General features: G+C 37.6%; 1 protein-coding gene across 1 annotated transcript in view; it reads right to left on the bottom strand.

Annotated features, from left to right (window-relative positions):
• Window positions 1-334: 334 nt before the first annotated feature.
• Window positions 335-16,876, bottom strand: part of PEX1 (peroxisomal biogenesis factor 1) — a 24,780-nt gene continuing 8,238 nt past the window's right edge. Inside the window, exons 10-25 of the mRNA XM_010139039.1 lie at window positions 16,505-16,605; window positions 14,782-14,914; window positions 13,412-13,508; window positions 12,135-12,305; window positions 10,580-10,734; window positions 9,137-9,326; window positions 8,769-8,938; window positions 8,350-8,484; window positions 7,688-7,752; window positions 6,764-6,906; window positions 6,583-6,686; window positions 5,242-5,406; window positions 3,408-3,638; window positions 1,873-2,073; window positions 1,408-1,538; window positions 335-622 (exon numbers count right to left, since the gene is read on the bottom strand). Of these exons, the coding sequence (XP_010137341.1) occupies window positions 538-622; window positions 1,408-1,538; window positions 1,873-2,073; window positions 3,408-3,638; window positions 5,242-5,406; window positions 6,583-6,686; window positions 6,764-6,906; window positions 7,688-7,752; window positions 8,350-8,484; window positions 8,769-8,938; window positions 9,137-9,326; window positions 10,580-10,734; window positions 12,135-12,305; window positions 13,412-13,508; window positions 14,782-14,914; window positions 16,505-16,605 (2,277 nt within the window). The 3' untranslated portion in view covers window positions 335-537. The remainder of the gene's footprint in view (window positions 623-1,407; window positions 1,539-1,872; window positions 2,074-3,407; window positions 3,639-5,241; window positions 5,407-6,582; window positions 6,687-6,763; window positions 6,907-7,687; window positions 7,753-8,349; window positions 8,485-8,768; window positions 8,939-9,136; window positions 9,327-10,579; window positions 10,735-12,134; window positions 12,306-13,411; window positions 13,509-14,781; window positions 14,915-16,504; window positions 16,606-16,876) is intronic.

Raw genomic sequence — 16,876 nt, 5'->3', positions numbered from 1 at the left:
CTGAATAATAAACAGTGGCAGAAACCAAAATACAGTCATCTTGGCTTGTCTTAATGTTGTTTTTTTTTGCTATAGTTATGCTGGAACTATTAGTTTGGTTGCCTATCAATAAACCTATGAAGTACTATACTTCTCTAAGTCCTCCAAAGGCCATTAGAGAATGGCTTTACAGAATTTTAAAAAACCAGGTCCACCATTAGATATTACAGTTTATTCAAACAGAATCTATTTGTTGTGAGGAAATAAACAGGGATAGAAAATCATTGTTAAGTTTTGGCAGCTAAAGCAAAATTTAAAATTTTTTGTGATAAACAACTGAACACAACATAACCAATGTTCTCTCAAAAATTTATTATTAATCTGAAGGAAGAAAATTTTCTTCAAAATAAAATGTGACATAATTTTACAGCATGTAAGTTTGAAAGAAAATTATCTTCAACCGCTGCATTAACAAATCCACATGAATATATATAATCTGATTTAATCACATTTGTAATTTCCAGTTACAGTTTAGCAATTACAAGCAAATACAAGTTACTACGCTAGAGTAATTTTTTGTCCTGGTCTGAATGTTGAGCCAACTTGTCCTTTCCTCTTCTTGGGATTCTGAAAATTATCATACCTGGAACAGAAAAAGATATTAGAAAATCCTTGTGAAATGTCTTTGCATATGCCTCTCCAGATGCACATTAACACAAAACTGCAGAAGTTTAAGAAGTTTATAGTTTTATGGAAATGCATGTCTCCTCAGATCTGGAGACCCGGCAGAGCTTTCATCCAGAAACCTAACTCAGAGAGCTCTCTGCCCCGCTTCCCTTTTTTTAGGGGGGAAGTGGGGTGGGGTAGGGTGGCAGGGCAGGGAAGGTGGGACAAGGAACAGAAGCGAACAGGGCAGGGTGGTACAGACTCCTGAGAAGCACCTCTCATTCTCCTCCTTTTCTGTCTCTTCCTTCCCTGTTTCCCCTGCTTAAGGGGGAAGTGAGACCTGCTTAACTAAGTATCAGCTGAGGAAGACTTCTTCTTAACAATCTTTGTGTCAAAAGAACCCACTGATGAGATCACAGAACGTCCTGATGCCAGTTTCCAGCTTTTTCATTCCAGTCATTTCCAACTCAGTGGAAGCAGGAAGGATCTAGCTGTAAGTCTCAGAGTTGGTGTCTCCCCGTACTGGTACAGCTCTGAACACAATATAAGGGTTTTCTGGTCTATGATTAGAATTTCTAGGTCTGATGTTAATAAAGACAATGCACTGGTAAAATACTTTCCCTTTCCCAGTATGTAATTTAAAAAAAAATTGCTGTCAGAAGCTATTCAACTCTGCTGCCATTCTCCACATCAAATAACTGTTGTGATTCTGATGAATAAATCTCCACTGATTTCACAATTACACAAAAGCTTAGTACTTACAGTTCAGTAAAATTCTTCCAGTCATCTTGGGTAATGGATGGTCTTATGCCCTGAAGTGCAGTCATCAGATGGGACTGGGTAATAACTAAGGTGTTCTTGGCAAGCACTGACTGATTAAAGGTGCTGTCCTCCTTGAAAACAGAGCCACACACACAGACAGTGAAAAGTTACCACAGAAACATAGTGCCAGGAATACCAGTAACTCTGGAACCCCCTCCTGGCATGTACAGACAAATGTATCATAAATACAGCCACAATTTTCCCTACCCCTCCACGTTAATAACACAGAAATAACTATTTAGTTCTATGAATGTTAACATTTGGCTTACTTTCCTCAAACTAGGCATCATTTGCTATTTTTGTGACATTATATTTATTACTGTAGAAATGATTTATTGAACTACCAAGAAGTGTGGGAAAACAATAGAAAAGTGTTAAAACTAAGTAACCGAAAACCTGCCATACTCCATTCTTGCTTCTGTAATTGGCTCTGGTAGTGTTGACTTCTGTCCTCAGGTGCTCTGTTTGCTGCTCCTGGTTATTTTCCAGGGAGTCTTCTTGAGAGGCTGTTCTAAGCATTGAAAGTTGTGATGATGCTGCGTCTCTCTGAGTCACACTGGTAAAATCGTGAGTTATGGAGTTTGGTCCAGACAAACACAAAGAGCTCTAAAATCGACCACAAAGAGAAATACATGAACTCCTTATGGACCCAAAAGAGCAACTCCACCATTAAGACTTAGCCTACGATTCAGTATAAGCTCGCCCCAACGGCAAAAAGAGCACTTTCTCTTAAAAACCTACCACACGCATAACTTCCTGAACAGAAAGGTTTAGGTTAATTTGCCATGGTGTTTGGGCAAAAGTACACATTTGAAAATCAGAGTGTTTCATGTTTGGAAAAAGATGTAAATATATTTGCAACGGCCTATTGCAAAAAGTATAAAGGTCTACTCAGTCCATTGTTTTATTTACGTATGAAAATCAGAGGTTCTGAAATCTGGGCTAGTTTATGATTTTAGCTTTGGAATGACTCACAATTTAAATATTCATCAACTCCAAATTCTCTGTGTGCTTGATAAAATATGCAGCTTTCAAGAGGTCAAAGTCCTTGCAGCCTTGCTGAAGAACTTTCAGAGTCAGAGGGAAACTGGAGTGACTAAATATATATTAATTGAACACTATTGTGTATAATGCAAGATAAAACATACGAAAGCACCTCAGCAGTCAGCAATTAGTTCTTCAATGCCAAGATTAAGTTATTTTTGTCCTTAAGAATCAATGCAAGACATTTTTGAAAACAAAACTTGATCAACTTTGATAACTACTTGCAATAAAAGTTCTGCAACAAATCTTGAAAATCCATATCCCATGGATCACACGCGAACTCTGCAGTCACCTGTTCACCACAAACAGCTCGGAGGCAGCACATTCTGTTTCGCTTACAACACAGGAATTCTGCTTCTTAAGAGCACGGAGGGAAGCTAAGGTTTACTTCTGTTGTTTACGTAATTCCACGGTCAGGTTATTCCATTAATGCACACTCTACTGGCAACTGAAAAACGCTGGTTGATTCTTATGATGCTTAATTCATGAAAGGTGGATGGTCATTATTCGGTAATACAAGTTAAAAAAAAGAATAAATCAAACACCAAATAGTTGAAAACTGTTTTAGCAATAAACTTTGAAATGCAACAAACCATTAGACCAGAGGGTAAGGTCTAGCATGAAGTCAGTTTGCCTGATAAGGTATTTAAGCAGTATTTTGGGATTTTGCTTTTAAAGTCCTGCAAAGTTGCAAAGAAGACCTTCTTGTATTTTGTCAGGTAACATCCTTCTATCTTCTTCCCCACCGTGGGCCACAAGGTACAGAGAGGAAGACAGTTTGAAGGACAACGCAGACATAACTGTATTTATAAAACCATACCATTTGCCTAGTTCATTTTTTCTGTTTCACAACTGACAATATTTAGAAAATTCAAAATATTAAGCAAGTATTTTACCAGTTCTGAAGGAGTTCCATTTCCCAGCTCTGATTCGTAAGAGCTTCCAAAATAAAGACGGTACACGTTGGACCTTGGATCTTCAGGAAGCAAGTCAGACATGTCTAAAGAAACAAGAGATTGCTCTAGCCCTGTTTCTCCATCTATTGCAGAGTCCTCTGAGCCACTGCTGTGGTTTAGAAAAACCATGGAAGAGAGACTGAGGTCACTATCAGAACTAGAACCAAAATCCTGTGACAAAGAACAGAACATTAGAAGTGTTAATTCATGATTAATTGCAATCTGAAATATATGAAAAAAATTCATATACAGTGTAAATTAAAGTATCGATCTACATTTTATTCTAGTAATCTCTGCTTCTCTAGGAGTACATTTCCAAGTATTTTGTTACGGAAATCCAATGCCTTTAAGCAGAACTTTCTGTCTTCATGCTAAAAACCCCATAATTTGAGGAGATAATTCTCAGGTTTTATCTATTTGCTTTGACCTGTCTCACTCACTCAGTAAGTGTTGGGTAACTTCATACACATTTTCTGTTGTGGCATTGTACCACTCCTGTCTCAGCCATTCCCCCCGGGGCAATTTAGTATCTTGTGTAAAGTGCTCTAGGAGATTGTGCTGAGTCTACTTTTGCAGTGCCTAATTGCTGTAATCATGTCTAGTCACAGTCAACACATTTTAAGTGCTGATGTGGAAATACCAGTCGTTGCTTTAGACTGGTGTCTGCAAACCTTTCTGGATTGTACAGCCCCAATTCCTGAGCACACTCCACCAAATGTGTATGCATATTTACTTATTTGTAATTTATATATGTGTACTATTGTCGTTCTAATATTTTCTTCCTGCACCTCAATGGATTGTCTTGTGCACCACCTGGGGTGGGTGCACACCACTCAGGAGACCACTGCCTGAGACAATGGCCTCCTCTAACGACAGATAATCATCAGGGTATCCTTACAGCTACTTACTGACGCTACAGGTGAAGGGATTGTTAGGGAAGATATGCTGGAGATCCCTCCTAATACTAAGAGTTGCATCCTGAGAGACCCATCCTTTGGTAACAGCTGGGACAAAGAGAACCCAAGAGGTCTCCCTGTGTTTGCACCCCTGACTCAACCCTTTGACCTCTGAGTAGAGGAAGGCATGCCCACCCCTTTCCAGCTAGAACCAGAAGACAGGCATGAAAAACACGAGAAGAAGTTGCTAAATGGAGGCTAAAAGAGGAGGACACAAATGTAAGGACATTTACATTGTCTACATAAAATGTAGGACACAAGAGGAAAGGACGTAAGGGGTATAAACCAAGGGTGGGATTCGGTACATTGTATTAGATGGAAGATGAGCCAGATCAGGCCATTTCCAGTGTCACCATCCTCTCTCCACTTCTCACTTCAGGTCACAGTCAATCTATCGGAACAGCTCCACAAAACCCACCAATTCCTTGCTTCCTCCATCACCCAAAACGTTGTCACCTCAAAACTGAATTTGCTAACCACTCCTAAGAAACTCTGAGTGGGAAGCCTCCCGTTGATCTGTCAGTCATTACTCATAAATAACAACAACCAGATTTGGCTTACGCAAATCTATTTAACATTAAACACCTACCATAAAATGAAAACCCCCTTGTGTTTCAGAAGTGTTTCAACTAATTTGTTACATTATTCTTGCATTTTTCTGCAAACATTAAGATTTTAATCCTCTGTATACAAATATAGGAAAATTAAATCTTATTAAACCTAATTTAGCAAAAAAAAAAGGATAAAATTAACCCTTTCAAACATATCGAAATCAAAATAAAAAGAGCTGAGACTTCTCTTACATGAGTTTTATTTACCTGTGTTAAACTGGTATGGATTGCCTCTAATTGGGCATTGTACAATAAAGCTTTTAGGTCAGCCCCTGTGAACCTTTCTGTTTTTGCTGCCAAATCCTGAAAGTCCACATCATTTGCCAAGGACAGTGAATGACTGAGAGCTTTTAGGATTTCATAGCGTGAATTCTGTAAAAAGGGAGGAAAAAAATGTCATTGAAGCAACCTGTTATTTTTCTTGTCCGGATTGTTAGATAGTGCTTTGGCCTTGTCACAGGCAACTTTCTATCTGAAGGAGGAAGGATCTTTTTTAAAGAAGACACTACCCTAATAATAGTACACATAGGACATACTGTACAGTAATCAATCTTTATAATACAGGCATGCATTTTGTTAAATTTTCTTGAAGAGTCTAAGAGAAACTGTACCAAACACAGTATGCAGAGAAACATATTTCTCTAAATATCCAGTTAATATCTGGTATTTTTATATATGAAATACATAAAAATATGAAGGTGAACTCTGCTACTCATACGTCCTTTTGCAAAGAGAAGTATGACAAGAGTGAAAAAACTTGTTTACCTGAATGATCATATTCTAACCCAGAAGTTTACAAGAAAAAAGAATAAAAGAAGGAAAAGAGAGTGTATCTTTGTTCTTAAGGTCCAAGTTCATCTTCTTCACATATGTTTCATGCCAAAATGATGTGGTACTTGTTAAACGTGCCAACTAATCTGAAAATGAACAGCAGTGTTTTTTTCTCATAAAATAGGGAATCAAAGATACACACTGTACACCCTTCAAAGGCCTGATCCAAAACCTGCTGAAATCAGTGGGAATCATTCCTTTCCTAACTAGTGACATATCTGACTCAAAAAGACCTTGAACATTCCAAATTAAATGTGGAAAAAGAAGAGTGGGATCAACTGAACTTGGAATGAAACTGCTCAGAAAACTTAAGGTAATTCAAGAGCTGGGCTGGGAATGGCTATGGTTCACCACTTCAAGCAAACGGCAGATCCGCTGGGCTCATAACTCGGAGGAAGACACAGAACGTGATAAACATTACCCTGCATCCAATTTATTTCTGTAGACTAGTTTATTTTCTTTTTTTAAATCAGCTATATCCATAGGAATATGATTTGATCCTGAAGGCTGTGGTTAACAGCCTTGTCTTTCCTCAGTTTTATGTGAACATATTGACACTGAAATCAGTGAATTTATACTGTTGTGTAACTGGAGCTGGGCAATCAAGTCCACTTTGTCCTGGTTTGAAATGCCACTAAATATAAAGAAAAGAAGAATAAAGCCCATTAGTCTGATTTTTTTTCTTCGCCTCTCAAGTAAAATGTTTTGTTTCCTCACCTGATCTGGAGGTGGACAGTACAGGCACTTATCCAGTCGACCTGGTCGTAACAAAGCGGGGTCAATCAAATCTGGGCGACTAGTAGCAGCCAGCACATAAACCCCTTAGGAAAGTGCAGAAAAATATCATTAACAGCTGCTAAACTTTTGCACAAAAAGGAGCACACAGACGAATTACTACCTTGTAAGCCTTCCACACCATCTAACTGAGTCAACAGTTGGTTAACCACTCGGTCAGTAACGCCTGTGTTGTCATGACCTCGGCGAGGAGCAATAGAATCAAACTCATCAAAGAAAATGATACAAGGCTTAGCTGCCTGAGCTCTAAAAGCAAAAAAAAAGAAAAAGGAAATAGTTAAAATCTGTTTAAGTCTGGGTCACAGTTAAAACCATTTAGAAATATTAAAAGTAATTGCTTTTTGCTTCAGAGAACAGTTATCTTTAATGGAAGAAGAGAAAAATCTGTTTTCTGTAGAAATTAAAAGCTTTTGAAGGACTGGCTTGCAATGGAATCGCCACTCATTTTTATGACATACCTTGCATTCACTTAGTAATTTCTGAAGTACTCAACTGTCATGTTAATATAAATGAAAACTCTAAAATCCAATCACTGCAGATGAGGACTTGGCTTATGTATATCTAACACAAAAGACTGCCTACACCGTAAACTACATGAGAAGCAAAGGCTTCGTAGGGTATGTTTACGTTAGTGAGCATTGAGGGTCAGTAAGGGCAGATCTGTGAAAACAAAACTGGCTCCAAAGGCCTCAATACCAGGTGTAGTATGATCCCATATACTAAGTGTTCACTTGCAGTTGGAGCACACTCAACTCTCTCCTGGAATCACCTGAAAGGAATTCAGCTAGTGTTTTCCAAGGCAGTTCTGTTACGTGAACCAATGCACTGTAAATAGAGAGAACCAGGAGTTCAGCTTCAAAAGTTCTGATCTGAGCTGAAAGGCTCAGTTCTTAAATAATGACGGTCAAGTGGAACTGAACATCTGGTTCAGTACTTCTAATTATTTCAGGTGCTTTGGTGATCTGATTTCTTAGCGCTTCAACCAATAAAATACATTGGTAACGTCACAAGTCTTTACAAAGCCAACCTGTTAAAGATATCTCGAACTGCTTGCTCACTTGCTCCAATGTATTTGCTGAGCAATTCTGGTCCCTAAAAAAAAAAAAAAAATTCAGAAAAGAACATTCATCATTTTATGTTTCTTAGTTTTAATATGCAATTCAACGGCAGCATGTATTTTATATACTAGAGTGAATTTTCTTGTAACTAAGAGAGTGACACCTCTGCACAGAGGAGCCAAGGGATCTAGATAAGCCAAAATAATCTTTCAAGCATTCCAATTTAAGCAATAATTTCCATTTTTCTACTACAAAAGAACACGTATTACAGCATCACAAGACAATGACTTACACTGTATTTTGAAAACACGTTTAAAATGCATCGCTCAACTTCATTGTCCAGTGAATCAAAAATCCAGGGTATTTTTGTAAAAAAATGGGAAACTAAGAACATTTGATTAAATTTTATAATTCCACCTAATTAATTATTCTAAAAAAAAAAAAAAATCTAAGTAACGAAACTGAAGTTCCAGAAGTCAGGTGGCAGGATATCCAGAGACATAATAAATTTTAAATGTAAGTTTCCTACTTTGGCATTTTGCTGTCACGAGCACATACTCACAGATATTATATGTTAAGCTATTTCATTCAGTTAATGAAATGAATCAGTTAATCTTCAAAATCTTGTTACCTTGATGCTGATGAAATTCATTCCACTCTCTCGAGCAACTACTGCTGCTAACAGTGTTTTTCCTGTTCCAGGTGCTCCATACAGCAAGACTCCTGATGTCTGTCGTATGGGCAGGTTTGCAAATAATTCTGGATACTGGAAAAGAATTTCAACAAGACATATTCTAAAATCTGTAATTACTCTGCAGTGTACAGTAACATCACTGACTAGTGTTAATTTTTGGTCTAAACAGAGGGAAAGGGAAGGAGATAAGAGTTTTCCAGTAGCTGAAGACAGCTGAAGACTGGTAAACTACAAAAGCAGCTTAAAATCACACCTGTGGTCTTTCTGCTAAATACCTTGTCACATCTTAAAAATCATTCTTCCCCTACTAGCCCTATGTACAAAACTCAAGTAGCTAATTTAAAAGAACTGGGTACCTTTGCTGGTAACATGATGGTATCCATGAGTATTTGCTTCACATCCTTCAAGCCACCAATCCTATCCCAGCCAATGTCTGTAGGTTTATGAAGGCTGACATTTCTTAGAGCTAATGGAGTAAAGTCTTTTAGAGCTTTCTGAAAATCCACAGTTGTCACATTCAATTCTGCTTTAAAAAAAAGAAATGAAAAAAAATTCTGATCAAAAAGAAGAACACACAGCCTACCAGCAACAAATTCCTCACAACAGGTAGCAATTAAATACATCTTAAAACATCAAAACTGGCTCTTCATTTCTGCATTACACACCACAGGTTCTAGATAACAGAAGTCAGGCTATGAAATAGGAGATTTTGTTGTCAACATACCTCCATTCTGAAGTGCATTCTGGTTGGAAAGACAGGCATGAATAGCACGATCAACCAGCATAGTAATATCTCGAGCAACAAAACCTTCTGTTTGCTTTGCAATACGCTGGAGGTCAAGATCAGAGAGCTTCTTTATATCAGCATTCAGTTTCTTTTTTATTATGGAATACAGCATTTCACATCTTTGCTTCTGAAAAACAGAATTGTGCAGCAGGTGTATATTGAGTTTACTATTTATATGGATTTCAGAAATTCAGAAAGTAAATACGTACGAGTTACTAAAATTTCCTTAAATATTTACATATCACCAATCCTTCAAATAACAAAATCTGAGCAGGCATGAATATAAACTGAACTTGGTTCTTCAGGTAAATTTCAATAAAGTCACTGGTTTTATAATTTTAAATGCTTACCTTGTCACAGCCATCTCAAATCCAACAATAATAATGAAACAACCTTCCACCCCCACAGATTCTACTGTTTTACACCCATTTTTTCTGTTTTACAGGAAAAAGAACATCCTTCATTTTGCCAATATGAGTAGAATATATTTGAGACGACACATTTTGCACTAGGTAATTTGGTATCTTTTGAGATCCTGACTTTTCCAGTGATGTCTCATCCTTATTCATATATAAATACTAAAAATGGTAAAAGCAGACTGGCAGGAAGTGGGAGAAAGCTATACTGTATCTAATACAGAATCCTCTCCTCAGTGGCCTTTAATTGCTAGCCAGTGACTGAAGACAAGCAGGCAGGAACAACTGGAGTTAAATACAAATGAGTTGCCATGTCTGTGCCATGTCATTAGGTGTGTGCACAGGTAGAAAGCGTCTGCTTCCTCTTGCAACGAAGTTACACTGTTTATTCTTCCCTCTACCCTTTTTACTTTTCAAAATTGACTATATTCAGAAGTAGAGGGATATAATTAATACAGAAAACCAACTAAAACCTTCTCATAAAATTAAGATTTAATAACATTTAAAAATTACATGTTCTAGGAACATACTTATTCCTCTGAGCAGTGAAAAAACACACTTAAGATTTAATCTCATTTATCTGACTGTAGTGACTGACACATTTTTTCAAAGCTGCTCCCCCAGAATCCCCTTACAGCTAACAAGGAGACAAGCATATCTCACCTACGTTAGACAACCTGACTTGTTTTACATTGAACAGAAATGTCCTCCAAATACACTCTTCTCTCACCACTGAAGATAAGGAGATCGGGGCCAACTCGGAATTTTCACTGGATTACTTTTTAAAAACTTTGTAATAACAGATGTAAGTTCTGAGGTATTTACATATCATGAAAGAACTTCAAAGATTTCCAGATTTTTTCTCAACTTTGCGTTTAACCTACTACTTTTGCAGCTGTGACAGTACTGCATTTGAGGCTGCAGGGAAGGCAAACAACATTTGAACCATTTTACCTGAATTTACCTGATCTGGAGATCGGATACATTTGAAGCACTGAAATATGTGAGTCCCTTGAGCTGAAACCAGGGAAGGATGTAGGGAATGTTCAGACTGACTTGTAGCAATTAATGCAATCAAACTCCCCATGGAAATAACTTCTTTTATCAGATCTTTCAAAACTAAACACATAAGACATTGCTCCATGAATTGCAAAATAACAAAAGATTCTGCATTTCATAACAGATACTTCTATGGTACCGGAGAGCAGCATTAGGGCACACAAAATGTAACACTATATATATATATATATTCTATTCCTTTGTTTACAGGCTTTTTAAAATTAACAAAAGATGTATAGTTATTTTTTCTAGGACAGTACACTCCGTTAATAAACTGCCATCAGAAATGCTCTTTAAAAGTTAAATTAGTAACATCACTGATGATATCTACCACAGGATATTAAATGTGTATATTTTTTTGTGCACTGTGATCACTGTTGTAGAAATATTATTGCCTCCATGCAAACAAAAAAGAGGAAGTTATTAAGAATAAAAATAAATACTAAGCCTAGAAAGTTAGCAATCTAGGAAAAATAATACGGAAAATCAAGGCAATTATGGATCCAAGGTAGATCTTCAAGGAATAATCTTTAAAACTGTAAACCTGTTATATGCATTATACTTGTAAATAAAGTACTAAGAATCACAATTCTGCTTATGTAACTTATGTTACATAAGTTAACATTTTTAAAAAAGAAATGATAGTAAGATTTTCTGAACTTCAAAAGTAATTTAATAAAACAGAATGCTTATTCCCTTAAACTGAGAAACTAAGAAATGGAAGATATTTTTTGCTATGGCTTTAATTTTATATGAACAGCATTAATACAGCTAAAAAAAAAAGATCTTAATCTTGATAATTTAATTTTGTATTGCAACTTACCACTGCCTAGATTTTAGGGAATAAAGAGGAACAATATACAGGATATCAAACTACAATTGATCATCTTATTTTTAAAATCTGTGGATTGTTACATTGTAAAAGAAAATACAAGTTCTAAAAAGTATATCAAATAGGATGGTAAAGAAGTTAGTACAGCTAGAAGAAGCTGGTTCTGAACCCCAGTCAGTATCGAATTTATGTATCTCTGTAATTATAAATTATAATTATGGAAACCAGGATCAATTCTAATGATATGTCAATTATAATATTGATCTTATCAGTAACTATCAGCTAAAGATTCATCTGTACTTTCTAAGCAAATGAAACACATTTGAGTGCGTGAACAGTGTAAAAAGGAACAGAGAAGTCTCCACCGCTGGCAGTGGTACTGACAACACACGTTACCATCAGCAGCGGTGGTGTACGTACCATTGGCAATGACTACTCCAGGCTCGAGGGGACTATTTTGATTCAGCTAGTGGTCTACATACCATAATTTGTGAATCCCTGCCAAGGAATACCACATGGTCGCAGGCAATAAAGATGCAGAATTGTCCAGGTAGGACAGTACAATTCAGGTGCCAGAAATTCTAAGTTTCATTATATTTTTATCCAGACACAGGTAGCACAGTATTACCATAAGCTAGTCTATTGCTTTGAATGGTTTCAGGGCTGTTCTCATGCTCTGGTGTAGGAGGTACTCCAACAATGTGATCAAGATCATCCATCAAAAGAATGGATGGTTGTCTCCATGCTGCCTCTAAAAAAGCTTCTTCCACATTCTTCCTTACGTTTGCTAATCTCTTTCCTAAAACAGAAATACAATTTTAATGACAAAACATATCGTGACACAAAAAAAATCATCAGACTGATTACATCTGCTCATGTAATATTACAATGTTTTGATTTGTGTAGCTTAACTTTACTTCTATAAATCCAGGTACCAAGATTAAAACAGAGTCAACAGTCAGTAGAGAGTCGACACCTTCTATCAAAGAAGTACTAGAAGAATCCATCTGTCCTAAAATGAGATTAATCATCTTTCACTAACCACTACATAAGCCTACAGATCTAATTCCTAGACAGTTAAAAACAGAGTGGTATAAGCAGCACTCTAAATTACCTATTAAAGAATCTCAGAATTAGAAACATTTTTCAGAGCAAAAGACGTAGCTCTCTGTCAATCTCTCCTGTCTTCTCTGGAGCAGGGAGGTTAGTAGGGACCTAAGCACAAACAGTATAGCCATGCAATATAAAGGTTCTGTAAGAAAATAGTTGAGTATTCTCTTCCTCTGTAAAAGCAAGACTATTTAGGAAAGCCAGTAAATGAAAGAGTAAAAAAAAGCCTGTTTTGTCCTCTTCCATCTTTGGTGTAAAATAATTATTTTGAACTCACAAAACTTATTACCATGTTATAACCATGTTACCTCATCATCTATAATCATGAGTGTTAGCTGACTATTGCAAACATACACTAGGTTAGTAAATATGCCATGATAAACCAGGTTTCAGCTGGTTGGTTGATCCTTCTTTGGTGCCTCTATCATCCTTTCACTGAGTAATGGCAGGTATCCTTTAACACCCAGGATTTGTTATTGTAACATTCGTTCCAGGTACAAAAAACCCACAGAGTTCAACTTGCAACTTCTTCCTATTTTGCAAGAGTTAGAAATAAACATGGCAAGCATGGTTTGAATTGGGTAGGGGTATGTGGCACAGAAACTGTTGAAGGTGTGAAATAAGCTTATGGCAGCTATTATTTTCTTCAGACTGTTAAAAGACCTCATTGCAGAGCATCAAATATCTTTGTAAAAGCAGTAATAATACTAGGAAAATTATTCAGACTAAATATAATAACTTTGTAGTTGTTCACCTTCATCATCCAGCAAACACGAGAGAAAAAAATTATCATACCTCTTAAAGCTTTACAGTCAATTACTTCTACATGAGCATCCAATCTATCAAATGCTTCTTTGCAAATGGCCTTTGCTAATGTTGTCTTTCCACTTCCCTACAAAAATAAACGTGAGCTAATGTAAATTGACAGAACCAGTTTCTTCTGTTTCTGTGGAGTTTTTGTCACAGTAACACCAGTTAACAAGTTGAGAAAGCTGTACACACGCTGGTTTTAATTCTCACCAGAAATATGTACGTATTCTGTCTTCACATCACTCGGTAGAGACCAAAGTGCTAGAGTGAAACAGGTATAAACAAATTCAAAGTGGATACATCCACTGCAGTGTTCTGACTCCACTGAGTTCAGTATTAAGATATCTGTTAGTTTCAGTGGAATATGGTATTTAATGAATCACCACGAAAATAAGAGTATCAATCAGCTTCACTGCCATTTTCTGTTAGAATACAGGAAAAAGTACTATATTCTCATTTTCATTCAAATATTTCAGAGACAAGAAGTGTTTATTATACTTCAGGCACAAAGTAGATTAATCCCTAAGGGAACAAATTGAAATTGCATTGGTAGCAATCTTTAAAACTTACATTTTATATATATACATGGAATACGAATCATCATCACGGCTTGGCTTCGCAAATGAAGATTTGGGAAGGGTTTTTCCCACGCTTACTGCAAGCGCGCTGATGGCTGAAAAGGCCAATGCGGGATAGGCAAGACCGGTTGCAAAAAGCACGCTGGAAGGTTTTGCACCTTTTCACCTGCCGTTTCGTCCCTCGCCTGTCACTACAGAGCTTTGCAAACGTGACTATACCCTTCAAGCCTGCGCAGTGGGTTTTTTAGGTGAGGCGCAGCGTGCGCGGAACTGGCTCCACCCTTTACACCTGAGGTTCATCTGCCAGGGCCTAGCGAGCTTGGACGGTGACAGCGAAGTCCTCGGGTCGTAGGTTTGGTTAGAGTGTCCTTCTCTTAGATGATGGATGCCTTACAAGGCTAAACGAGCTCCATCTGCCCGGGTTTGGAGTCAGAGTTGTCCTTCTCCTAGGATGGCTGCCCGAAGGCTAGTGAGCCCATCCTGCCCCTGGACACACTTTGTCTGACCCTTCAGTTGAGACCTGTCTGGCTTGGGAGACCCTACTGGAGGCACCCACGACAAGGGGGTGCCCGTGAAAGAGGAATATGAATGTATATTGATGAAGTGTACATCTAATGTACATAATGACTTACTGAATTAACTCTGTTAACTGCTCTTTTTTCAGCTTGTTCTTTAATTCTTTTGAATTCATGTTATCAAAGAAAAACCAACAAAGATAGTTTTGTAACTACAGAAAACAATCTAGAAGGGTTTGCAAGTCGACAGTGAAGTGTGTACCTTTCCTCCTGTGAGAAGTACCCCTCCGCTTCGCAGTCCCACAGCAAGAGCAGCCAGCTTTTGAGATAAGGGACGTCCCAGGAGACTGTGGCTTATGTGTTCAAAGGAAGATGTTCCTAATTTGTCCACTCCTCTGCACAGCAAATAAAACATTAAATGGTTTAGCGTAGTATCAGCACACAGGATGTAAATAGTAAGAGCTTGCTGTATGGTGAAATTTCAGTGCTGGCATGTTGTGATGAACTTTAACTCTTCAAGAGAAAGCTAAAGACAATTCAATCTGAAGAGACAGCACCTTTATTAGGTAGTGGTGACCCAGGGGACACAGACAGACATTGCAGAACACCCCCACAACGGAAGGGTTATCTGGTCATTGTACACCATCCTAGCATGAGGTAGGTCTCAGAAGGTAAGAGCTAGCCATCTTTTGGGGCCTTATCTATTTGAGTGTCTGAGTAACAACCTACTAAGGAATGTAACAAATTGTAAGGAATGTAAAAAATGGAGCTTGTCTGGGTCAGAAAACTTCTCAGCCTTTTCAGAAACCAAGCAACACATAGTTCATTTGAAGACATCCTTATCCTTTACCAGTACTAAATCTTTGTGACTTTTGACACAACAGTGCTTCCTTCAGGTCCGCAAATATCAAGGCGATGAGTGTTCTATTTCAAATTTGAACAAAAAGTGTTGCTCCAGGAGAAATGGAATGAACAAATGAATTCCAGTTTCAACATCTCTACCCTACCACATTATCCCATATCAGTTCCCATTCCCTCTTCAATAACAATATGCTCAGTTCCTTTTTGCAGCGGCTCAATAGTATCCTCAGTTGCCTTTCGCAATGCTGACAGCATACTACCACAATACTCCAAGTCTCTCATGTCCCCTCTGCCCCATCCCTACTTCAAATTTGCTACACGTTACCACTGTCTTCCCTTATATTAATGACCACAGTTTACATATTATTTATTTGCTGGGAAAGAGCCAGCATCTCCTATGACTAACTCCAGACTACACCTCTGCCACTGGTCACCTAGCAGGTTAACCACATAGCTGTGGAGCTTGCACTGCACATTTTACCAGTGGACTCACAACTCTGTATTTCTCTCCTCAGCTGACAATTCTGATAAAACTTGTAGGAACTGAGTTTCTTTGAGACCCATACTATTAAATGTAGTTAAACAAGTAAAGAGGTTTAAGTTAGTGTGGGAAGAGGACTGACAGATTGCAACGTATGGTAGGTTTTGCTTCATTTGGAAAGCCCAGCTAGAACAATCACAGTATCCCTTACTGCTACGTAGAGTCTTTTTCATACTACTTAGAAGCACACCAAGAGCCAGTACTTCTTCTGAAACTTAGGCAGTTCCAAAACCTCCCATCCTACTGTCAGACATGGTGAACTTTTCAGTACATGAGTACCTTCAGTCACATGAAGTTTCCTATTCATTGAAGTAAGACTATTCAGAGGAAAAAATTAACCATCTACACAGAGCAGGATAAGGTCTGAACCTGACGCAAGCCAAAAGATGCAAAGTTTCTTTTAGATGTCTTAGTTTTCGAAAGGATCTCCATTTCCACCATTTTTTTTTTTTTTTAAATTTCCATACCTGACGCAAGCCAAAAGATGCAAAGTTTCTTTTAGATGTCTTAGTTTTCGAAAGGATCTCCATTTCCCCCATTTTTTTTTTTTTAAATTTCCATTTCTACTATGAAAATGTCTCACCCTAAATCATTCAGTTTTTGGTAAGGAAGGTTCCTGTCTGTATCACTCATAGTTGGCTGGCTGTCGCCATCAGCTTGTCTAGTTAGAGGATGTAAAAGAACCTACGACAAAGAAAAAAAGAGTTAGCACTTTACATTAAACGTAACTACGGCAGAAGGGTATAGTAGTGATTTTCCATTTTTGGAATTGTGTGGAGAAAATGTTGCATGTATGATTTGATGAAGCTTAGTGCACTTGAAAGAAAGATGCGTTGGTAAAATGGCACAGATACAACTGTTTACAAACTATGGTCCAGTGCTCACAGTGACCTAACAAGCCATGATTAAATATTAAGAGCCCTTTGCCTGATATCAGACTATGCAGCTCATCATC

The sequence above is a fragment of the Buceros rhinoceros genome, unplaced genomic scaffold, assembly GCF_000710305.1.
Source record: "Buceros rhinoceros silvestris isolate BGI_N320 unplaced genomic scaffold, ASM71030v1 scaffold25316, whole genome shotgun sequence".
Classification (NCBI taxonomy): Eukaryota; Metazoa; Chordata; class Aves; order Bucerotiformes; family Bucerotidae; genus Buceros; species Buceros rhinoceros.
The sequence above is the reverse complement of the archived record's forward strand: the minus strand, read 5'-3'. Positions and strand labels throughout refer to the sequence as shown.